Genomic DNA, 26,350 nt, shown 5'->3' with positions numbered 1-26,350 from the left:
GGCTCAAGGTGCAATACTCGGGCCTGAACTTTGGAATATAAGCTACGATGAAATCCTTCGAATAGAGATGCACAAGCATATGCATTTAGTGGGATACGCAGATGACATTGCAGCTGTAGTAATCGCTCTAAACACTGACGAAGCCAAACGGAAGGTGATGATCTGAGTTCAGGCATGGCTAGAGGACCATGGATTAAAGCTGGCCACAGAGAAAACAGAGCTAATCCTTCTAACCAATGGACGTCTCCCATTAGAAGTAGATATACAAGTACTCGATGCCATATTATCGACAAAAAGAGTGGCTAAATACCTAGAAGTGCAATTAGACACAAGGCTAACTTACTGGGCGCACATAAACTATGCTGCCACAAGAGCTGCCAAAGTAAGCGGCATGTTAAGTAAGCTCATAGCAAACCTTGGAGGCCCAACGCAGAGCGGGGGAATCTTTTAATGGACCCGACGAACTCGATTCTTGTATATGAATGCGAAATATGGGCACATTCGCTAGGTGTGCAAAGCCGGCGGAAAACTCTGCAATCTGTGGAACCCACCTGCGCTCTCTCGCTTCTTCATACAGAACAGTATCTGAAGTAACAGTTTTAGTTATCACGGAACCATCCCTATAGGTACTCTAGCACAAGAGCGCAAACGGAAATGGGAGGCAAAAATCTCACGACTCCCAGTACCACGCTTCTCCGATATTAGAGTTCAAACGCGCACACTTTCGCAGGCAAAATGGAAGTCTGAACGGTACGGTAGATGGACAGCGAGACTAATACCCGATCTAAAAACGTGAGTAGAAAGAAAGCATGATGAGGTTAAGTATATGTATGTATGTATGGTAGGACTTAAAGTGGGTATATATACATACACACCTGCATAGACTTTAGAGCAGAATTGTTTTTGCACTTGTTAGCAAGAGACTCGTTCACTAGTGCGTATGTGTATCTGATTTCTTGTAGGAATGTGATGTGCTGTGACATGTGAATAAATAAGTCAAGGTTATTTGGGCATGCGTACATGTATATGTACATATGAAAGGAAGAAGATGTTCTTGCGCTTGTGCACGGCAGGCATGCTTTCATCCGACCATATTTTGCATAGAAGCTGATGCATGCACCTTACCAGCTCCTCGCCGCCATGTTTGAATAGCTCACCCGGCAGTCCGTCGGCGGCCGCGGCTTTGTTGTTCATTAGTCGCATTATCGCTATTCTCATGGTCCGGTAGCGGAACGTCAATGCCGGCGTCGACGATTGTGGTATCGGGATCTTCACATTCTCTGTGACATGCGCAGCTGTCACTATTTAATACGTTCGAGAAGTGTTTCCTCCATAATTTAAGATTGCTCTGGATATCGGTCACCAGTTCGCCGTGTTTACTCTTGCAGGAAGGAGGATGGTTCCATGTGTAGAAGTCCACGCAAGTGGCGAAAGTTACTGACCGCTATTCACTTGAGAGTGACCAGTACGATTCTTCTGCATATAGTTGAAGCAGCTTACAACGGCGGGGATTAGCCTACATATCCTCTGGGTAGCTTCCGTACTCCCGTTCGGGAGTGAGCTTACATGAGAAGGCGAAGCATTCCAGGATAGCTGGTTGTGCGCTGGGTTTGGGACCCGCCACTTAAAAATCCCCCCCAACGAAAAGACTAACAAATGTTATTTAAATACTTCTTACTTATGAACTTTTTTTTTTGTAGAAATCGGTTGCATAACTTGTTATTTCATTTGTGCTTTGGATATGTACATATATACTCGTATCTAAGTACTATATACACAAATACGTATATAAATAAACCCATTGACATGCTAGTCACTGATTGACGTTGACATGATTTGAAACGTGTTAGCGCCCAGTCTGCGTCCAACGTATATTTGTACACACTTTACATTACATACATGCACACATTCGAGGGTGCCTAAAAAGTAGGATGACTTTTCGAATTTCGCGGATAATTTACATTCGATTTTCGGTTCCTTTATTTTGTTGGATTCGTACAGATGCTCTGTCCTCGTGTTTACAATTTCGACTATGAGTGAATGCAAGTTAAAAGATCCAAGTATTGTGGGCTTGTCCCCATTCCTATAAAAGTTTTCAGATTCGCAAGCAAACGTAATATACGATTGCGTATGATAGCCTGTCGCAGAAGTGGTATTTCCACTGATTACACGGTGTGACAAAAAAAAAAAAATTAAATATACTTTTATGGAGACCTAGCACGATTTGTGGCTATAGAAAAACTAAAAAAAATGGTATAGGAGAAATTTCCAATACACCCCCAAAATCTCATTTTATGGCCATAAAACCGTTTTTCAGTAGGTTGATGTGAACAATCACTCCTAACTTCGCCAATTTCCATCCGATTTCGAATTTGTTTTTTTTAGTTCGAAAGAGGAAAAACAAGCCTTTTTGACAGTGTGTTGACAATTTTTCTGAAATGACAACTGACTAGACTGTAGACGGAAGTATTCGGAATTTTTTAATTTTTTCTCTATTTTTTCAACTTTGACATCATTTTTGCGATATTATCCGATGTTGAGGATGTTTTTTAGTAGACTACTGTTATACTGAATTTAATTCTGCGTCGAATGAGCTATATTTGACTGTAATTGGATTAAAATTCATAGAGTTGTGCGAGTTGTGCGAGTTTTAAGATTTTATTTTTTTTACTAATTTTATAGCAAGTGTCAGTATAAACACATCATCAGTACGAAACAGTACAGGTTTAAAATTTTAAAAGATGTCGGGAAAAACTAATCTTCATTTCAAAAATGTTTGCTAGACCTGCTCCGTTTATAAGAGTCATCACAATTTTAGGGATCCTTGTCGGGCCTCAGATTCGAAAACTCATGCGAGATGAGAAATTTACGAGTAAGCTCAGTGCAGTGGAAAGACGGGCATGGGAAAGTTTTAAATCATTGTGTGAGAAGTTCCTTGGAAATAAAAAGAGCTCTGATTATGTTGAAGTCGTCAAAGAGTTTTTGAGTGCGTACGAAAAAATGGAATGCAATATGTCCATCAAGATACACTTTCTGCACTCACATTTGAATTTTTTCCCAGAAAACCTGGGCCAGATGAGCGATGAACAGGGTGAAAGATTTCACCAGGAGATAGGAGTCATCGAAAAACGTTTTCAAGGGAAGAACTCCATCAACATGCTTGCTGATTACTGCTGGTCCTTGAAACGTAAAACAAGTGATGACTCTTATTAACGGAGCAGGTCTAGCAAACATTTTTGAAATGAAGATTAGTTTTTCCCGACATCTTTTAAAATTTTAAACCTGTACTGTTTCGTACTGATGATGTGTTTATACTGACACTTGCTATAAAATTAGTAAAAAAAATAAAATCTTAAAACTCGCACAACTCGCACAACTCTATGAATTTTAATTCAATTACAGTCAAATATAGCTCATTCGACGCAGAATTAAATTCACTATAACAGTAGTCTACTAAAAAACATCCTCAATATCGGATAATATCGCAAAAATGATGTCAAAGTTGAAAAAATAGAGAAAAAATAAAAAAATTCCGAATACTTCCGTCTACAGTCTCGTCAGTTGTCATTTCAGAAAAATTGTCAACACACTGTCAAAAAGGCTTGTTTTTCCTCTTTCGAACTAAAAAAACAAATTCGAAATCGGATGGAAATTGGCGAAGTTAGGAGTGATTGTTCACATCAACCTACTGAAAAACGGTTTTATGGCCATAAAATGAGATTTTGGGGGTGTATTGGAAATTTCTCCTATACCATGTTTCTTAGTTTTACTATACCTACAAGTTGTACTAGGTCTCCATATAAGTATAATTTCACTGTCGCACAGTGTTATTTGTAGATACTTGAAAAATTATGGGAATTATGGCAATGCCTACTGAGCATAGACTAAGTAATTATTCAGAAAATGTAATACAAAATCTGAAATGGGAAGTTTTTACAAAATATAAAAAATAACGGGTGATTTTTTAGCTATTATGTTATCTTTTTAAACAGTTACTTTAAACAGCTGACGCACGTTTCGTGTTTTGTTTCACTGTCAAACATCTTCAGTTTGGTCTATAATTTAACCATGAATGGTCTTACAAACGAACAACGCTTGCAAATCATTGAATTTTATTATAAAAATGCGTGTTCTGTTAAGAAAGTTTAAGATCCACTTTTTAAGGAAAAATTGTGTTCAACGACGAAGCTCATTTTTGGATCAATGGGTACGTAAATAAGCAGAATTGTCGATTTTGGAGTGAAGATCAGCCAGAAGAATTGCAAGAGCTACCAATGTATCCAGAAAAGGTCACAGTTTGGTGCGGTTTATGGGCTGGGGGTATCATTGGACCGTACTTCTTCAAAGATGCTGGGAATTGTAACGTAACTGTGAATGGTGAGCGCTACCGTGAAATGATATCCAAGTTTATGAAGTGAAAACTTCTTTAGAATCGTTAGGAGTGATTTGAGACTCGATGAAACGAAAAAGCGACACTAAAAAGAGACATACATGAATGAGATAGAACACAGTCATACAGCGTTCCCTATTCTCCGTCTCCTCTTTATGAGGTGCTTCGTAGCCTCCCCACTCTTGGCTACGAAGCGTTATATAATATAATATGTTGATATACGTATATATGTGTGGCTGCGTACTGCTGAGCCACGCTAGTATAGTGAGTATTGTAGTATGTATACTACACTGCCTATTACTTGCTTTGGTGTTTAGTTCAAGCGTCATACGTATGTATGCTTGTATGTATGCTAGCACGTATATGTGCGCGCCTGCGTATTACGGGGCCACGGTGAGCGAGAAGGCATTATGTATACCTATACTACACTACCTAATACTTGCTTAGACCAAGCGTCCTACGAATGTTTGTGCGTATGCTCTCTCTCAGTTTGTTTTACGGAAGGTTTCACTTCTATCGCGTCTAACCGTTAGACTGGTATTTTTTTGCCCAAAATGCAAGAGCTGGACTTGCATGACATGTGGTTTCAGCAAGACGGTGACACATGCCACACATCGCGCGTAACAATGGACTTGTTGAGAGGCGAGTTCAGTGAACATTTTATTTCACGTTCGGGACCTGTCAATTGGCCACCCATAACGATATAACGCCTTTAGATTATTTTTTGTGGGGCTATGTTAAAGCTCATGTCTATTCAGACACGCCTGCTTCAATTAACGCATTGGAAGACAACATTAAAGCTTTTATAGCATATGTGAGATACCGGCCGAAACATTGGAAAGAGTATGCCACAATTGGACTAAGCGGATGGACCATTTGAAGCGCAGTCGCGGTTAACATTTGCATGAAATAATCTTCAAACATTAAATTATATCGATTGTACTATCGATTTAAATAAAAATTTCATGCATTTTTCTGAATTTTACGTGTGTTTTTTTGAAAAACTTTCCTATAGCTCTTAAAAAATTACCCAAGTCCCACAAAAAAATTGTGATTTTTCTACGAAATATTTCTTTTCGACGAATATCTTTTTCTTATAACTCTAAAAATAAAATTTATATTATACAATGGAAAGAAAATATTTCACTTCAACAAATTCTATACTATTATATATTATATTATTAAACGATCAAAATTTTTAAATTTTTTACGAAATTTGTTCACTTTAAATTTTTCTTATTATAGAGATGTTGATTTAAAATAAAACACCGAAAAATTTTAATTCTTCCAAGTTTCACTATTTTTATTCAAAATACGACTCTCAACAATTATATGAAAAATAGCATCATTTAAATGTGAACCAAGCGCACGTCTACACGAGAATGTTGTGTTTAAGCCCTGGAATCGTTGTTGTCTTATTCATAAATATGAACTACTGTGGCAACTCATATTGCTGGGCAAGATTGAGGGAGAAGAGGTATCGTACGGAAGCAGTTTTCTTGGTTGAGGAGCATAAGGCAGTGGAGCGGTATACAATGTGTGGGTCCGCTCATGGAAGCAGCTAGAGACTGCGAATTATTTACAAATATTTCAAAATTTAAATAAATAAAAAATAATAATTAGTAAAAAAAAGAAAACTTTATTACTTTTCAATTGTATAATCGCTTACATTCGATTACGAATAGCAAATAAAGAAGAAGAAGCAGTTTTTTTTACCATAGAGCATGATGCTACCGAGCCATCGATGCCCGAAAAGGGTCTTTCAAAAACGCGCCTGGATGTTGTTTTAAAATAAAACGTGTAAAAATTTGCTTATTAATTACTTCAGGTTTGAATATTTTTATTCAACATGCGGAAAATACGACGCTTAAAAATTATATATGAAACATGAAATCAGTTAATTGTCCACTATCACTATCCACAGGTCTACAGGCTGTCATACGAGAATTGAAGTTTACAAGGACTCGCTCAAATATTTTCGCGTTGAGTTCAACAATCTTGATCCGTATGTTGTTTTTTAGCTTTGGAAGCGTTGTTGGCTTATTCGCATAGACTTTGCTTTTCAAAAAACCCCACAAAAAGCTGTCTAGTGGTTAGATCGCATGATTTAGATGGCCAGTTAATGTCACCATTACGCGAAATAAATCGACTAGGAAACTTGTATCGCAACTTACCAACTTCTGAGTTGTCAACTCATTCGGACGATTATTTGCACCGGAAACATCAAGAAATTATGCGGTGGTCTGTTATAAAAAAAAAAAAAAAAAAAAAAAAAAAAAAAAAAAAAAAAAAAAAAAAAAAAAAAAAAAACAATTAAATAAATAATAAAAAAATCTAAATTTGTTCGCAATAAATAACACTGTTCCCTTACCTCAACCACTGGCTCTACGGATTTGGCGCCTTGCTACTTTTTTCTTGTACCCAAAGCAAAAAATCCTCATGAAAGAACGGAGATTTACCACAATTGAAGATATTAAATCAGAGTCCAGAAATAAAATACAGAGCTCTATGACCTGAGCAAAGCACTTTTCGATCAGGGATGATTCGAGGCTTGGGAAAACTTTGGCACATCTGAATGTGTTACATCTGAGAGGACTATTTTTCATTTATTTCAAGTCTAAAACGTAATTTTTATTTTTACAGACCACTTAGATCTAATATGAGCTTAAATTACTACTGATAATTATTGAATAAATTTAAAAAAAATAGTTAAGAAATTTATAAAATTCTTTCTTTGAAACCGAGAAGTCAAGCGGAATAGAACTCGAGATCTCGTTGAATTCTCTTAAAGCGCGGGCAATAGGAGTATTACGCGCATGATTCGTGTTAAGGGGTTACATGGGATTCGTTGGTTCAAAAAATCGATTTATTTTATTTTTTTGCTTATTAATTTCTACAACATCTCAGAAATATTATCCTAAATCTTCAAGTCAATACGAATAATAAATTCGGAGATACATCCTTAGGAAAGTGTGCGCTCCAAGCCACTTTTATTGTTACTCAAAACTTTAAACGCGTTTTTCTCGGAACCCTGTTTTCAAAGTCGGTTGTCAAATGTTCCCGAAAACTACTTAACCGATATTAATGAAATTTTACACAGGTGTTCGAAATGCAATTTGCTCCTGCTTGAACGAAGGATTTTGTTTTTTTTTTTTTTTTCAATTACAACTATTTAAAAAAAACAAAATGTCAAGCAAATTTGACCGAAATTTTAATTTTTTTGCAAAAATGTCTGCCAAAATTCCCATTTTTACTTTTTTTCCTTCCTTCGTTCAAGCACGAGTTTATGGTCTTAACTAAAACACTTATTTTTGTTTTTTCATTTCTGATAATCCTGTCAGGAGTTATGCTGACAACGCGGACGCACCTTTTTTTCGAAGGGTCAACTGCAATGACGTCACAATGGAGGAGTTTTAATTTTTTTTTTTATTGAAAATATCAGAAATTAATATATAAGACAGAAAAAAGTTTGAATTAAATAAAAAATTTTTGACATAGAAAAAAAAAAAATTGAAAAAAGGCCTTTTTTTACCCGACGAAACCGATGTAACCCCTTAAGAAATTTAAGATGAAATGGGTCAGTATTGCGTAGAGATCTACTAGGAATATGAAAGTGAATGCAACGTAATAGGGATTCCGTGATTACACTAAAAACAAAAGACAGTGAGAGTATAGACCTTCTACTCTCTAGAGAGTAAGTTAATTAAAACCAAACGATAATGATAGGAAGGGATAGGATTTGGGAATTTTAACGACTTGAAAGCATATTTAAGGAACACCTTCTGTACACGTTCAATTCTCTCAATAGCAAATTGGTGGCAATGCCTCCAGATAAAAGTTGCATATTCTAATCTAGAGCGAACGAAAGAAGTGAAAAGTAGTTTGTGAGTGTAAGGGTCCGAGAACATCGGGCTATTACGCCGTATAAAGCCTAAGATTGAGTAAGAAGTGGACACAATAAAGTTAATGTGACTGTGGAATGAAAAATGTGAGTCAAAGATCACCCCTAGAATAAATTGAAGTAAGGTATTATCAATGCTGTAAGATGACTGGAAAATATTTTCAGTTTTGGCGAAAGTGACATGAAAACATTTCTCAATATTTAGAGAGATGCCAGAGTTACTGCACCAGAGAACGAGCGCGTTAATTTCCGTTTGTAACATAGAAACATCCTCATTTGCTTTGAGGGTGAAAGGAAAAATTTATGAATAAATAAATATTTTTCGAGAAAACAAAATGCCAACCCAACTTTTTGAGCACACCTCGTATATCTAAATCACACCACGTAAACCAATAAGTATATATGTACATCCGTCTGAGTCTACACAACATTCGAAATACCCAACGTGCATATGTACGTATGCACATGTGTGCACTGTCCACAAGGAATGGCTGCCACTTGCGCAGGACACGTCATACGAATGTAAATTGTCTCCTAAAAGCGTAGTCCTGGCCAAGCTAAGGCTTACAAACAAACACAAATTTTTGAGCAAACATTCTTTCGCGGCTTTGTGTATCTATATAGTATATACACACATAGAAATGTTTACAAATACAATGCATAGTCCGGAAATGACTGTTCGCATCTTGATAAAATCGAAGCACAACATTTTCTGTCATTAAATAATTGCGCTGTCTACATGATTCGCGCGATTGTCACTACGTCAATGGCTGTTTTAATGCTTTCGCATATACCGCTGTACATACAACTCTATACATATATGTATGTATGTATTTATATGAATAGTAATGCAGGGACGATTATGCTTGGGTTTGGCAGGTAAGTGTTCCATATTGCGTTTATTGCACTGGGACACTGTCAACGCTAAAAATGCAATTAGTTGATTTTGCGAGTAGTGTCTGTCGCTAATAACTTCGGTTATATAATTCGGTTTCGACATGAATTGATTCTAATAGCGGTCGCCCTTAGGCAGGCTATAACAAAAATCCGAGTGTCGTGAAAGAGCTTCGTATAATAATCAACCAAGAGGACATGAAATTATTTGTAGGTGATCTTCTCTAATTGTAGGTGATCATCACGCAACAACTTCAACTTAAATTTTTTTCGAATTCTTTGAACTATTTTGTTGAGGAATTATTTATATTTACGTTGAACGAAATATTTTATGTATTTCATATATTTCCTGGCCTATCTTCCAATTCGACAGCTAAAATAACATCAAATTACCAGTCAGAAATTTTGTTTATAAAAATTGACCACTTTTCATTTAAAAACTAAAATTAAATTCCAAAAATCGAGAATCGGATAATCAGCCGAATGAGTAATGTCAATTTGCTGCATAGAAGCTGAGATTAGACACCTTCAGATTGGTCATTTCTTGCATAATTCGTACTGATCGTCTTGATATGAAAAGGAAAGTTAAAACTAGTTATGCCAATGATCTGGAGACAATTTAAGAGTTCAAATCTGCAATCAAAGTTTCCATTTGTTAGTTAAGTGAAAGCAAAAACGACCGAGTTGAAAGAATGGCTCTGAACGCAGCTGTGGAAATCATTTGAATAGAATTCTATTCCATATTTAATAGCAAAGTGGGATGGCACACGCAGTGAGTAAGTACCCGAAATAATAAGTTTCAGTTCCGGTCAAAACTGAAGTGGTTACATACGCCAAAAATGCGCTAAAAGAAAAACTGTATGTACAAGGCCCGCCATCTTCCGTTACGGATTTGATCTAGGTATTATTTGAAGAATGGTAACACTTAGCTGTCACCTGATTTGACAGAAAATTAGTTTTATTCTTCCGCTGAACGAAAATGGTTGTGTATACGCTCAAAGGACCCACCACCCAATGCGTTTTCGCTTCGCTTCATGGGCTTGGGATCCACTTGAATAATATGAAAACTTTGACCGAAAAATCATCTTTTTGGAGGAAGCTCATTTCTATCTCGGCGGGTCTGTTAACAAGCAAAATTGCCACATTTAGGGCTCAGAAAGCCCGCACGCACTCGAAGAAAAGCCGATGCATTCACAAAGAGTCACTGTTTGGTGTGGATTTTGGTCGAGAGGCATCATTGGTCCATTTTTCTTCGAAAATGAGCATGGAGTAGTCGTAACCGTCAATGGAGAGCGTTACCGGGCCATGTTGAACGAATTTTTGTTCCGAGAAATTGAAGAGGAGGATATTGGTGGCATTTGGTTCCAACAAGATGGCGCTACTTGCCACACAGCGAATGCTACGATCAATCGTTTGCGCACTGTCTGCGAAGATCGCATTATCAGCCGAAATTCTGATATCGTTTGGCCGCCTCGGAGCTTCGATTTGACGCCGTTGGATTATTATCTTTGGGGTGCCGTCAAAGACCAGTGTTATGCCAACAAACCAGAAACAATTGATGAGCTGAAGACCAACATACGCGATGTCATAGCTGAAATACAGCCGCATACAATCGAAAATGTGTTGAAAAATTGGACCGATCGTATGGGATGGTGCATGGCTAGCCGAGGCAGCCATATGAATGAAGTTGTATTCCATCATTAACCGGAAGGATTGTACTTCAAAATAAAAAAAACAGTTTGGAAAAATATTGAGTACTTTCCTTTTTATAGCATTTTTAATTCCATAAAGTTATATGGCGGACCCTTTAGAAGGAGTAGAAATAAATATAAACAAATTGTATACATTATTTATGGGTTTTTAAACTTCATAAAAAAATTTATTTTAATTTTTCTTTATACAAATTAGTATATAAAAAATCACGTGACAATAAAAAAAAAGTTGCTCCGCAGTCTGTATCATTTCTCCTTGAAAGGTTGGTAGATCTGTAAAAAGTAAAAAAATTCTTGTAAAATAAAGTTGCAGTTATAGTCTGTCGAACCGAATTTTTGAATTTCGAAAAATTTTGCAACTTACGACATTTAAAAAAAAAAAAGTATGCGTTTTAAGTCATAAATGTCACACTTTAATTATGTTTATAACATTTTTTAACAAAAATATACTGCCCGACAACTATAGAGAAAACACTTTCGAATATTTAAAACAAAAACGCATCAAAAAATATCAAAAACCATATGAGTTATCATGCAGATCATGCCGGAAAAAGTAGTTTCGAGAAAAACGAGTTTAAACTTTCAAGTGCAAACGAAGGACAGCCACCTATGCGCATCAAACTCTCGTCGGCCGGTCACATTTTCTACCATAACTTTGTATCTATGGGGAATTTCTACAATCGACTTCCACAAAAATACATCTAAAACTAATGAGATCAATAATTTGTAAAAAAAAACGATTTTTTTTTTAATTCTGGTCGCATGTAACTCGTTAAAGTACCGAATAGCGATTTTAATAGCGAATAGCCTTCAATTACGCCACATCCTTTCAAATGTGTATAGATATGGCACATGATTAATGTACGTATGCATGCACATACATACATACGTACAACACATAAATATGCATGATTGTTATACGTATGGGCATTGTCCTGCTGCTTTGACTGCAACAGTAGCGAGCACTAAAAAAGCAGTTTTGAGAGGTGAAGCTCCTAAAATATATGCACTAAATTTTTTGAAATTTTACACACAACGCACCTTTTGTCTTTTTTTTTTGTTGTAAATTTTTGCTAAAAAAAAAGCCTAACACTTCCAAATTGTGGATATTTACTTAAAAAAAGAATATGTTCGCGAAGTTCATAGAGCACTGCCGGCATCATCGGTCCTTATTTCTTTAGAAATGAGGAAGAAGCTGCTGTTACGGCGAATGGCGTTGCCAAAAATTTACCAGCTAAACATCGACGAAGTCTGCTTCCAACAAGGCGGCGCAACTCGCCATACGGCAGTCGGCTTAGCAGTCGATTTATTGCTTGTATATTCCAGTCATCATTGTTGCTACGAGTATAACGCCATATTTATTGGAAAAAGTAGTCAATAGTTGCACTGATCGAATGAACCATATAACCGCGGCGGCCATATGCCGGATATCATATCCAAAAAAATAGATGCCATGAAATTAACTACCGAGTATAATGAAAAAAAAAAAAATCATTCCAACAAAATTACTTATTTTTATTATCATTTTAAGTTCTCAATCTCTTAAAAAATTCCCGATACCTGCAAGATGATATTCTGTAGTCACTGCGCACTGAAGCCCAAACTTGTGATGTGGCTTTATGCCGGCACTATAAGCTCACTGGAGCCTAAGGAGTTCTACACTAGAGTTCGTCCGCTTTAACGAACCAGTATAATATCAACAAACGAAGTACAGGGTGGGCCATATAGAGTTTGCTTTTTGAACCACCCATTTTTTTTGAGAATGGTAACACAAATGACATGTCAAATGTGTTCATAATTTACTTAAAGGTCTAACATTTACGAAATGAGAAGTTATGCGCTTGAACAAAATTGGGAAATATTGAAAACCTATTTCCAAAGTGGTGAGTCTTCTTCTTCTTTTCTGATTTTCACATCGGTGGCTAAGTCAATATGCAGAATTGTCGGATTTGGGGCTCAGAAAATCCACACGTTACTGTAGAGAAGCAAATGCATCCACAACGAGTCACTGTTTGGTGCGGTTTTTGTCTGGAGGCATCATCAGGCCATTTTTTTTTCGAAAATGAGCGAGGAGCCGCGTTTACAGTAAACGGTGAGCGTTACCGTGACATGCTCAAGTTGTTTCCAAAAATTGAAGAGGATGACATGGACGACATTTGGTTTCAACAGGACGGTGCAACTTGTCACACTGCCAAAGTTACACTCGAACTTTTGGCTACCGTTTTTGAAAACCGATTTCAATTGGCCGCCTCGGAGCTGTGATTTAAGACCGTTGGACTTTTTTTTGTGGGGAGCCGTTAAGGACAAATGCTATGCGAACCATCCAGAGACGATTTATGCTTTAAAACACGAAATCGAAGTTGCCATTTATGAAATTGGAGCCCAAACAATCGAAAGTGTGCTTAAAAATTGAGTTGATCGAATAGCCTACTTTAAAGCCAGTCGTGGCAGTCATTTGAACGATATTATTTTTCATTCATAAATGACAATGTTCAATCTTCAAAATAAAAAAAAGTTTGAAAAAATATTGATTATTGTTTTTTTATAGCCGATTCAAAAAGCAAATTTTACATGGCCCACCCTGTATTATACAAATACCAGCAGAGTCGGGTATAACAGGTACATTAAGGGGTTAGGGGTAGTCAGAATTTTCAAAAAATTGGAATGTCTTTTGTTTTGCATTTTCTTAAAGTATAATATCTTAAAAATATTGTGTGAAAATTTGAAGTGAATCCGATAAATAATTTTTGAGTTATTCAACAATTAACAGAGGGCGCTCGGGCGCTTCCGGAGCGTTCGTAAGCTAAAAAAATGGATGCTGTACGCATGAAAGTGGCAGATAAGCGCACTAACGATAACACTCGAGAAGGTAGAATGCTACGTAGGCAACAGCAAATCGATATTTTGAAAGCTGCTATGACGGCTGAAGACCTATTATATGGTCCAGGAATAGATGACACAGTGTAAGTAATTAAGTAATTCGTATAACTGTACATAAATCGATAGCAAAACTTGAACTGGTGATCACTGTAACTTAAAAACCGCTTGGTAGATTTCAATAAAATTTAAACTGCTTCTGATAAACATAAAAAACTCGTGCCCGATCGAAGGATTTTTTTTCAAAAATTTCGGTTTTTTTTAATATCATGCTCATCTGAGGCACTAAACGTTATCCTCAACCGCACTCCCCTTGACTTATACTAGAAAAATTGCAGTGTTTTCAGCACTTAGAATGTCATGACTGTTGAAAGCGCGTGCTTTTGGTCATGAGTCTATCATCAATAGCATATGTTCCTTTAAAAAAACAAGTACTGACTGTACTTTAGCCAGTCTTAACTTCAAAAAAAGCTTCCAGACATATTTTCTATCCAGACAAGATTAAAGAAATAAAAATAAAGGGCGAGATTAAAGAAGCCATCTTCCCTCGACTTTAACTGGCCCTGGATGGAATGCAGTGCGAGAAAGCACTCTAGTATCTACTAAGCAAGAGTTTTTTTTAATATTCCGAAAACATGATATTTTGAGAATAAAGCAGTAATTTTTTTTTCCTTAATGATATGTCGAAATTTTTGGTTTTACAGTCTTTTGTACATGTAGAAAGGGATGCAGAAATGTACATAATTAAAACATTAAGCTCATTTATCTCGAAATTACTTTTGTTTTTAAACTAAATGAAGACTGACTACAGAAATGTTCAAAGCATTTGTCCGCCTACGACTAGAGCACACAGTCGTCACCCATTCATACATTTTCAACGGTTCCAGTACTCCATGCTGCCAACACTGTCACTCATCGCTTTTAACGGTCTGCCACCCACTTAACGACTACCAACATTTAGCACAAATCAGAAAAAGTGTCCTCCACAAACTAATAATTTCTTCGCTGTTAAGAAAAACTTTCGCAGAAAATATATGAAAAAAGTCCGAAATTCTCATTCCGTCAGGATTAAAAACATTGATTTAATATGTTTTTCTCTTACATAGTTCCTACATTTTTACCACAGTCCTAATTAATTAAGTTTTCTAGTATCACTTTCACATGTAAGACCTTTAAGTGACCTATCTGTTATTTTTACATTAGCAAGCCAAAGGTCCTGGCAGCCAGAGCTCCTTTTTTTACGTGTAAGTATAATTGTATTATTATTTCACGCTTGTAAATAAATAAATAAATAATACTTTTGTTTTTGTCTTACCCAGAGTGAAGGAAATTAATCAATTTATCTAAGTCAACTAAACTTTTAATATTTTTGGTGGCTCCTCAGTGGATATGACCAACACCACCAACTATTTTTTGATTTTGTTTTAAATACCTATTTTCTATTTTTTTGTTTTCTTTTATCACATTTAAATTATTATATTTTCAAAAAGTTTAGCTCAAGTTCAGAATTTACTTTACTTTTAAATTCTTTTATCTAAATTCTATTATCTTCAGTCTAGCCTTTCCTTAACCAGCAGCTCAATTTGGATTTCGCGAGATAGAAGGAACTATTGAACAGGTTAATCGCATTACTAATGAAAGCAGAAAAATAATTGAGTAAAAAGAGTAATTATCTATAATTTTTCTCCTCATTGCCCAAGCACATTTGGCACAAAGGCCTTTTACATAAAAATAGCAATTTACCACTTTCAAACTTCCATATCATCTTCAAATCGTGCCTCTCTGAAAAGCTATTCATGATAAGAGTAAACGATTTTATCAGAGAAGAATTTCCGATATCGCTTGACGGGCTTGAGACAAGTAGTCTTTCCCACGATGACAACATTTTATTTCTTGATATTCACTTGCATAGACATCTTACTTGAAGCAGTCACATTCTTGCCTAAAAAGCTAGATTTTAAAACTTCGAAATATGGAAGGAAGGACAGAATGTTAACCCTGAGCAAACCGCTGTTATTGAATGTTGAACAACTAACTGGCTTAGATGTCAACAACCGGATAAGGTTCCTGAACCGCACAGACTGGATATAGTCATGCTAGTTGGATTCTGGATGAATCACCACTCTAACCAGCCAACCAATGGAAATCTTTATTTAGACCCACTTTTTATTGTTAAGTAAAAAATATGATATCTGGCAATATACTCCTTAAGGGATTTGATTGTCTGTGGCTTATTAGCATAAACCCATAACTTCAAGTAGCGCCAAAGAAAGAAATCTGGGATGATTAAATCGGACGATCTTGCTGGACATGTCAAATCGCCAAAACGAGAGATAACGCGACCAGCAAACGCTTTCTTCAAACAGCCTATGCCTATGTTGAAACCACATATTCTCCCAGCCCCGCTTAGCCAATTCCGGCAGTAAGAATTAAGAGCGGCCGCATTGCTGCTGACGTCGCCGTCCATTGCCTTCTTCCGCGTGAAGGCCGTTCCATACAGTGGCTTTGAGAGGATGTAATGGCTCTTCCTGCAACACACCCAGATTTTGAATGCTCACAAATTTTGCTTATTGACGTAATCGTTTAAGTGGTAATGAGCCTCATTGTTCATAATGATTTTCGATACAAAATCACCTTCTTTGTTGATGAGGCTTAGAATGACTTGACAGTAACTCAGTCGTGACTCAAACGTGGCAATAGGCATTAACTGATGTTTTGTGGTTGGTACCGGCACAGGTGTAAGTGTTTCACTAAAATTAGCTGTAGGGTACATCAGTTGGAGCCCAATTGTGTAGCCCGTCGTTTGGTAGATGTTTCTTCCTTCTAAATGGCTGTCACAGCCTCGATAATCTCGACCAGTCCGGTGGTGGCTCTGCAAGATCTCGTGTGGTTCGAGCCTGTTCGCGTTGAGCAACTGAGCGCCGGAATGTTTGCCCAGTTGGTGCGCCAGGATTAGGAAATCGACATTGATATCTACGCTGCGCCCACACCACACACCGATTATTGGTCAATTAACATAATTATTCCTCGCTCATATGGTGTATAGGGCTCCATTGTTTCTCCATCTGTTGGTATACTGCAGCAGAGTAGTTCACAGATGCAAATATGCTTGACGTACGACGCCATTTGCAAAAATTATAACATCTTCCGATAGGGTGATTAATTTTTCGTGCCACCAATATGGATGTATGGTGCACAGATTTGGGTCACAACTTCTACTACTAGCATTCATAAAGGGTATAAATTCAAGGTATAAAGAAAAATATCAGCTGCACCATGGTACGTCAAAGACGCGAACATACACAGAGGCCTTAAAACACCGCTGCTGGGTAACGAACAAACAATTAGTGACTACTAGTCTCACATACAGTCGGCGTGTCACGTTAGAGGTAGAGGTACGTACCCCAAAACAAGCCCACCCAATGGACCTTAAAAGCAGATAAGCTAGATTAAGATTCAAAAACTTACTGTTAGTCTGAAATTTTGTTTATAAGGGATCCAGTAAACATAACCATGATAATTTTTTTTGTTTTGGTTCCGGCAATACCTACTTTTATATAGTAGATAAATATATTAATTTTATTTTTTTCCAGAGAGGTGAAGAAGTTAAGCCCCACGTGCCAGCTAGGCTAACTCTTTTAAGGATCATCTTCAGCGATGAATAATTGAAAAAAAATAGTTGCTTAAAAATATTTTTTCTTGTAGGCGTTTTAGGTGTTGCAAGATACCTATCCCTTTTCAATAAAAAATTCCTTTTATTCTCTTGTGCACGACTCCTTCATATAATCTATTGCGTCTATGTGAGCATTCACCATTTCCATTGCTTTTATGAGTTAGTCGCCTACTTTATTTAAAAAAGTGTAATTAATAAAAATAAAAAAACGGTTAACTCTATTTAAAAGGAAACTACAATCAAAAACTTCAATAATCTTTATCTACCACATCCATTATTGCGCGGTTGCATTTTTATTGCTCGCTAATGTGCGTTACAATTTTTGTATATTATATTTTTTAAGTTCATTGCTCTTGGCTAACGATTGGCGTGTTTAGCATTCATAAATGCCTTAGCACTATAATTTTGATTGTCATTTCTTGTTCGCCCACAGATAATATTAAGTCCACATCCGATTTTATTTTTATCTAACAACTTTTTATCTATGAACTAATGACAACGGTTTCAATTTGAAATCTTTCTATTTATGAATCTCATTAACAGTAACTATCAGTGAAATATCCAAATACATATAAAACCTTAAATAGAATTAATTACATACACATATGCAAACATGTTGGTGTAATTACTTCACCGGAAATTATTGACAACCTCGTGTCAATATTGTTGCTTATATTTAATTGTGCAAATGTGTTTAGTTTCCTATGGCAGCTCAAAATATTTCCGAAGGAGTTCTATGAAAGTATTGAGCACAGACTACTAAGTAGGTTTGAGTGAGTTTGACAAATGATTTCGGAGAATGGTAAGAGAAAAAGGGGTATAAATCTATCGCCTTTCTGAAAAGGTAGTAAAAAACTTAAAAAAAGGTCGATGTAAACCATACAATAATTAATTTAATTAATCACTTTAATTATTATTAATTTTTAACTTAACCATTCCCGTGGATTTGTCACTTATAGTGATTGAGTTCTTTATATCTGCTTATATATTTCAAAAGTATTTTTGTTTGCAAAGCTTTTATTTAGTAATACAAGGTGACCTCCAAAATAAACCAGACTGAGCTAAAATAGAAATGACGGTATCTTTGTTCTGATAACTTTGAGTTTATTCATTCCAAATAGCCCCCTCTGGCCTCGGTACACTGTTTTGCGCGATCTAAAAGGTTTTCCAAAGAGTGTTTCAGGTCATTGACCGGAATCCAGAATGTCCTTCAAGATGTCGGTACAAGCCTCTACGGACGCAAAACGTTTGCCTTTCATAGCCAAATGAAAGTTTCTGAATAGGTAGAAGTCACAGGGAGCCACATCAGGCGAACGCGACGAGGGATTGATCTTTAAAATGCAATTTTTCTAGTCAAAAAATCAGTCACAAGAGTAGATAGGTGAAATGGTGCATTCTCGTGCAATAATCGCCAGCTTCCTGCTTCGCGGTATTCAAAGCGAATTTGACGAATGCGATGCAACAAACCCTTGAAAACGCCCCAGATAGAAAATTGCATTGACGGTTTGGTCCGTTGGCACGAGCTCCATGTGGAAAATTCCCTTAGAATCGCAAAAACAAATGAGCACCCACTTGATTTTTGACTTCTCCAAACGCGATTTTTTGTGTGGTGGCTCGTCTGGGGCCTTCCATTCGGCACTTTGACGCTAGTTTCATGTTCATGTTGAAAACACCACGTTTCGTCACCTGTTACAATGTTGTAAAGGAAGTTGTCGTCCTTTCTCGCCTTTTTAATGAGGTCTTTCGAGTGTTTAATTCTGAGCAATTTTTGGTCCGCAGTTAACGGAATGAAACGTGCACAAACCTCTCGTAAGCCCAAATAATCAGTTAAAATGCGATAAATCGATGTTTTGGAGATATTCAACTCCGGTTCCATAAATTTCAATGATGATTTGGGTTCATTTTTGAAAAATTTACGAACGATTTCGGTGGAGTTTTCAATTATTTTGCGGGCCGCCGAAATGTTCATTGTCATTTTTGTCCTCGCAACCATCTCTGAACCGTGTAAGCCACTCATGAGCTTTGGCACGAGATAGACAATCATCGCCATATCCTTTTTTCATCAATTCAAATGTTTCGGTAAACGTTTTTCCGATTTTGAAACCAAATTTGATATTATCTCTTTGTTCGAAACTCATTTTTTACCGATGACACAAACATACTGCCTTTTTTAGACGCAATAACTTCACTTCCACTGAACTGAATGACACCAAGCTTTCACTGGAAATCAGCCAGGGATGTAACTTCTAATGCACTAACTCATTAAAAGGATGGCGCCATAAAAAACATTTTTAAGATGCCAGTCTTGTTTATTTTGGACTTAACCTTGTATTTCCCGAATACGCTAGAATTTTATTCAGGTTAACTTAGTATTTTCAGCTTGATTGTTGGATTTTAGCAATTCCGCAATTTTAGGTACGTTCTACAAAATTTTTGCCAACCTATATCTTCTACAGTTAATCCATGTACGCATGTTTCAATACGGCCTGTGTCATGTCATCCGAAGCCAAATGAATTCTTTTAGTTGGGTCTTCAAACTTTTTAAACTACCCCTCAGAAAGTATTTGACTGAATTTATCTTTGAATTTATCCACTTTTGCAAGTCTTTCCTTAAAAGGGGGCAATTCTTTTACCAAGAGAAACGCACAACCCAAAATTTGTTTCAAATAAAACTACACCTTTAAAATAAGAAAGGATTTATCACTGTGTGGAAGCGTCAACCAAAGTGTACGCCGTCTCAGGTTTATTCCAGCAATGTAAAATTTCGGTAAGCATCGAAAGAGTATCACTAAATAACTTCGCCTTCTTCCGATCTGGGCGAATCATGAAATCCCTTGTCAAACAGTGATGCACATACACTTTTTCGTCTTGTTTCCATAAAGTACCGCAAGATTTTAACAATTCTTTCCTTTTTATTTTGCCTTCCGGGGCTCAAACTAACTAAAGCCCTCTTTTTTACACATTTTGTAGCACAAAAAAAAGCGTATTGCCAGCTAACGTTTGTGGCCAAACTTCAATTCCAAGTTGAGAGCTTTTTCTTTAGAATTTGCTCTGAAATAAAAAAGTAGCTTTTCCATGAGTATATTACAGATTCAGATCAAGCAGCTTAATATGGCCAACACAGCGTGAAAAGTAGGTTTCTTACGTCACCTTTGATTATTGCTTCATGAATAACTTCGATTTTGAAGCACTCAGAATACATTACTAAATATTTTCGAAGACAAAGAAAAGAAAATCGAAATGAAATTTTTCTCTGTTTTCCAGCATTTTATCACCAGTTAGTTATTACCGTTTTATAAATTTTAAATTTATATAGAAATTTATTATTCTTAACGAATTAAACTGCACACCGTTGAATAACTATAGCGTCCCAGTGCTTTTTAATGCTAGTTGCTTCTTATTTAATGTAGTTCATTCTCTGGGAAAACCTATGCCAATCTAAGTTTCCAAACAAATATAAAAAAATTCAAAAACTCATTACAACTTCCAACTTTTTAATTAGAGTTTCAGAAAATATTCAAGCATATAATTTTATAGCCCTTTGAATTTTAGCATAACAAAGTGCAGGTTTTAAGTAATTTTTGTTTTTGCGGTCCTGGATGTTCTCCTCCATAAAAAAGGTCGAGCAGTCGGTAAGTAGAGAAAATGTAAAATAGCGCCATTTAAAAAAAATGCCAAAAACGAAAACCGTCTTGTAGACACTCTAAACAAATGATTTGTCAAAAATTGTCAATAAGTCCTAGTGCCATAGCTATTTAACACCGTGCACTTATGTAAAAGGTGGTTAATTTTCAAGGCCCGATGCTGAATGTTAACCACACTTAAACGTCAAGTTTTTTTTTGATTTTATTTGACATTTTTCAATCTCAGACTAACTCAATTAGAACCATGGAAAGATACACAATCAAGCAACGCGTTAAAGTTATTCAGGCTCATTATGAAAACGGACGTTCAAATCAAAATGCACATCGAAGAAAATCATCTTCAGTGATGAGGCACATTTTCACCTCAGTGGATTCGTCAATAAGCAGAATTGGCGCATTTGGGCGAATGATAATCCAAGAGTGATTGCCGAAAAACCAATGCACCCACAAAGAGTGACTGTTTGGTGCGGTTTATAGGCCGGCGGCATCATTGGGCCGTATTTTTTCCAAAATGAAGCCGGTCAGGCAGTTACTGTGAATAGTGTTCGCTATCGTGAAATGATAACGAACTTTTTATAGCCTGAATTGCAAGATATGGATGTGGTCGATATGTGGTTTCAACAGGACGGTGCCACTTGTCACACAGCTAACGAAACAATGGCTCTTTTGCGCGAAAATTTGATGGCCGAATAATCTCACGTCGCGGTGATGTCAATTGGCCGCCAAGATCATGTGATTTGACACCGTTGGACTTCTCGCTTTGGGATTATTTGAAAGAAAAGGTGTACGTCGATAAGCCAGCAACAAATCAAGAGCTAAAGGATGAGATAATTCAGCACATTAACGGCATAAAACCTCTATTATACCTCAGCGTCATCGAAAATTTGGACCATCGGATGGAGGTGTGCCGCCGAGACCGCGGCGGCCATTTGGCCGATATTTTGTTTTACACATAATTGAGCCATACCAATATTATCATAATAAAGAGGAATGACAATAATTTCCTAAACAAATTGTACTTTATTCAAAATCAACACCGGCTTTTAAAACTTAATCACCCTTTAGATACGAATTTCATAATTAATGGCACCAACACTTAATTGCACATTAAAAATTAAACTGACTGAAAAAGTGTCCATAAAATAACAATGTACTAGGTTATTCAATAAGTTTTGCGGTTCGATAAGAGCGGGCGTTTCTACTAGCCAAATTTTGTTTGTTATGTACGTAGACTCTTCATATGAAAGTTAAGTATGGGAAGTTTCATTCGAATCCCTGAATTTATGCTTTGTTTACAAACCATTTAATATCGAAGTGTCATAGTATTTTCTACAATGGAAAAATCAATTATCGTACAGTGATTGAATTTTCATTTTTGAAAGGTTTAAAAGCAAAGGAAATTTACGAACGAATGTTGAAAGTGTATAAGGACTTTTCGTCGTCAATTAGTACTGTAGAAAGATGGGTCGCAGAATTTAAACATGGTCGTACAAGCCTTGAAGATGATCTACGTCAAGGAGTTCAAAAACAGCAACAACACCAGAAATAATAGAAAAAATACAGGTTATTGTATTGGGAAATCGTCGAGAGACTGAAAGAGTTTCAGTAGAAGCTTTAGGCATCTCTTTGGGTAGTGTAAGCAATATTTTGACTGAAATATTGGCTTTCAGAAAGCTGGATGCCGCATTCGCTAACAATGGAACAAAAACACATTCGAATTCGACTCCCTCAGCAACATTTAGAGCGTCTTCGAAAGGATAAAGTGGTTTTTAAGCATCGATTCATCACTACATATAGATGAGATTTGGGTCTATCACCATGATCTTAACTCAAAACAAGAGGCTAAAAAGGCTCCGAAACGAGTTCATGTCCAGAAATCGGCCAAGAAACTATAAGCATCAGTTTTTTGGCAAGCGAAAGGAATTTTGATTTTGGACTATTTGAAAATTGGTTAAACACTAAATTCTGAATATTATTGTAACTTTGAGACCAGCTGAAGGAAAAAATTTGTGGAAAAAGTCACAGTTTGGAAAAGAAAATAATTATTTTTCACCAAGTTCCAACGGTTCACCAGATTTGGCCCCTGGCGTCGTCCATGTCTTTGCAGACTTAAGAAAATGCATGCTAGGAAAGCGCTTTTCATCAAATGATGCGGTCATAACAGCTATGGAAGCGTATTTTGCAACCCTTACCGATTCTCAGTTCAGGGATGGAGTTCATAACTTGGAATCTCATTGGAACAAGGGAGCCTAAACTCAATAATACAATGTATTTCAAACCATAAAATTGATTGCGAGCACAACTGAATGCATGATGTTTTTTGTTTTTAATATTCACAATGCCTTTTGAGATAATTTTTTTTTAATATTATCTATTTGTAATATTAACCAAAACCAAAACTCAACTTTTACGAAAATGTACAATAACCAATTTTCATTTGAATTTTCAACTTTTTAATTGGATATTTTAGAAAATACAATTTTATAGTCTATTGATTTTTGGTAACAAGCTTTAAGTGTCAACAATAGGTAGTTTACGTCAGTCAGAACATGGCACTATCCCTAATGTAGATTTCAACTTGGCCTTCGAGGAAGGCGCACAGTGCATTGCGCGAGAATTTGACGTTCTTATACTAGGAAAAGGATTTCTAATTCTCATTACTAGAGAATTGGGTCAAATTTTGAGTATCCATCAGTAAATATAGTTTATTCCCAAAAAATTTATATAACATCAAATTAATATAATTTTAAAAATTTAATTAATCAAAATAGTTTTCAAAGTAGCTTTTCGTTCAGTTTGCTCTTCAATTTTTTCATTTTAACGAACCTCTTCCTCCTTATATAATATTTATATATTTATATAATTGTTAGGTGTTTGGCCGAGCTCCTCCTCCTATTTGTGGCGTGCGTCTTGATTTTGTTCCACAAATGGAGTGACATACAGTTTCAAGCCGAATTCGAACGGCAGATATTTTTTATGAGGAGCTTTTCCATGGCAGAAATATACTCGGAGGTTTTCCATTGCCTGCCGAGAGGCGACCGCGATAAGAAAAAACTGTTTCTTCATTTCGTGAAGATAAGCATCAATGCTCCCGTATTGCGTATTGCGTATTTCACCCATCACTAGGTCTCTTAAAGAAATTAACGAAATTTCTAATCCAATCTCTCGATCTTGATTTCACCCTTCCACATCTCTATTTTTATCAAAATTGGAAACAAATTGCTTTTAACTTTTATTTTTAAGTATTTTTTAATCAGTTTGTGCCACTGGGCTGTAGGGCTTTGTATTCACACACCTAATGAATGAAATTAAATTAAGTAAATGGTCTTTCAAGAGATTTTGTTGCAAAATAAAACATTTAAAGATTTATATTCTTTCAGTTTTCACTATTTTTATTCAAAATATGGCACTCAACAATTATGTGTGAAAAATTACATCATTGAAATGTTCAACCTGAGCACTTCTAATGAATGCCTAATTGTTGAGGACGTCAAGATATCGGTGTTGAAGGTTTTTCAGCAACATTTTGTGCTACAGCAGAACAACTCGATTTTTTGGGCTGTCAGTCCTTTTCTATCCTTGACAGAACCAGTTTCTTAAAATTTTTTCACCAACCTTTGAGTTGTCGGGTTATTCCCCCTAAAAAATTGTTGTCGAGTTTTTCTATCATGAAAATTGTATATCTGTCTACTTGACCAATGTCAAAGATGAGACAAGGAAAGGTGTCGCCTAGGAACTATTCACTACTGACATCTAGACGTCACTTTTGAAAGGTCCCTTTCTTTTTGTGTTCCTTGTTCACTCCTCTCGGAGTCATAGGGCATCGACAAGACTCAGACTTGCATTGGTTTCGTTAATCTGTTATGATTTCTGACAGGGTATATGTATTGTCCTAAGTCTAAGGTCCTTTATAGAAGAGCAATGAACACCCAAAACCAAGCCTGATATCGTTTTCGTTCGAGATTCATTACTCGTGCAAATGAGAACAAAGGCATTAAAATTTCGTAAATAATTTACTAATTTACTTACTTAAATATATATTTATATATATTTTTTTTCGAGATATACTATACTTCAAACATCCATAACTAAATATAATTCTTAAAATTTTAAGTGAATGATCGCCTGCGCGTCTTAGGTATTATTCCTTATTTGATTTCTTTGGTTTTAATTTCGTGCAAACTTTTCGACATTACCTGTTGCTGGTCGTGCATGATTTCGCACGAATCCATTATTTGTTGTCCAAATACGTTGATTCTCATAGGTTTCGTCCATAGCGAAGATGAAGAAAGCATATCCAAATCAAAATGCCGCAGGTGCGAAGAAACTCACATTAACAAACACTCAACAAATTCCATCGCTCAGGCTCCTTCGCTTGTAGCAGACTTTTTTTACTCAAGCGCCAGATAACGGTTATGCACCAATAGCACGCACCACGACAGGTAATTCAACATGCACTAATACATTAGCTGGAAAACGAGCTAAATTTTCAAGCCACTAAAAATCACAAGGCTAAAACGCCTAAGCACTTGATAGTCGCCTTAAGGAAAAGTGCTGACTTACAGCCGGCGTAGACGCGACCAAACAACAACATTAAGAAGCAGTCGAAAAATCCACTAATTTTTTTATTCTATATTACATTTGAGTATTCATAAAATTTTCGTTTTTCATAAAATCATTTTTATTGCTGCTATTACGGTTGACCTAGTCAAAAGTGGCAAAACAGCAATAAAATAATATATTTATTGATTTTGCCATTTATTGTGGGGCAAATTCACTTTGTTTACTTCTACCAACTTAGTCGCTTGTAAATGCAGCACTAAAACACTAGAACTTATAGACAACCTTGCTGACAAACAGCAACGTACTAAAATACTCAAATACGCTTGGCTAGACAGTCTGCAATTGAACAGATTCACCGAGAGTCCTGGCGACGCGCCGAGCCCTACGAGTGCCGGCGCGAGTTTAATCGGAGTGCCTGTCGGCATGCCGTATTTATGAACATCAAACGTCACGGCAGCGAGGGGTGGTACCGCTGGTAAAGGTAAGGCATGGTGGCCGTGCCACGCGTTCAACACCTGCCACTAATGGTGTGTGCGTGTATGTGGGAGCGGGGTTGTAGACCTGTCTATATGCCCATTTGTATTTGGTTCCACCCACCACACTAGATAATATTTATTCTAGAAGGGGGAAGGGGAAGGGTAAGGCAACAAATCAGTTCATTCATTCATTATTTCCTATCTGAGCGTTGGCATGCAA

At 36.4% G+C, this 26,350-nt stretch overlaps 1 protein-coding gene across 1 annotated transcript in view; it reads right to left on the bottom strand.

The window, feature by feature from the left end:
- The window catches only part of LOC129253123 (phosphate-regulating neutral endopeptidase PHEX), a 49,766-nt gene extending 24,400 nt beyond the window's left edge, over positions 1–25,366 (bottom strand). The window contains exon 1 of the mRNA XM_054891383.1: positions 25,288–25,366. Within this exon, the coding sequence (XP_054747358.1) occupies positions 25,288–25,366 (79 nt within the window). The remainder of the gene's footprint in view (positions 1–25,287) is intronic.
- Positions 25,367–26,350: the final 984 nt, after the last annotated feature.

Source organism: Anastrepha obliqua, chromosome 1 (assembly GCF_027943255.1).
Source record: "Anastrepha obliqua isolate idAnaObli1 chromosome 1, idAnaObli1_1.0, whole genome shotgun sequence".
NCBI classification, from domain to species: domain Eukaryota; kingdom Metazoa; phylum Arthropoda; class Insecta; order Diptera; family Tephritidae; genus Anastrepha; species Anastrepha obliqua.
The sequence above is the reverse complement of the archived record's forward strand: the minus strand, read 5'-3'. Positions and strand labels throughout refer to the sequence as shown.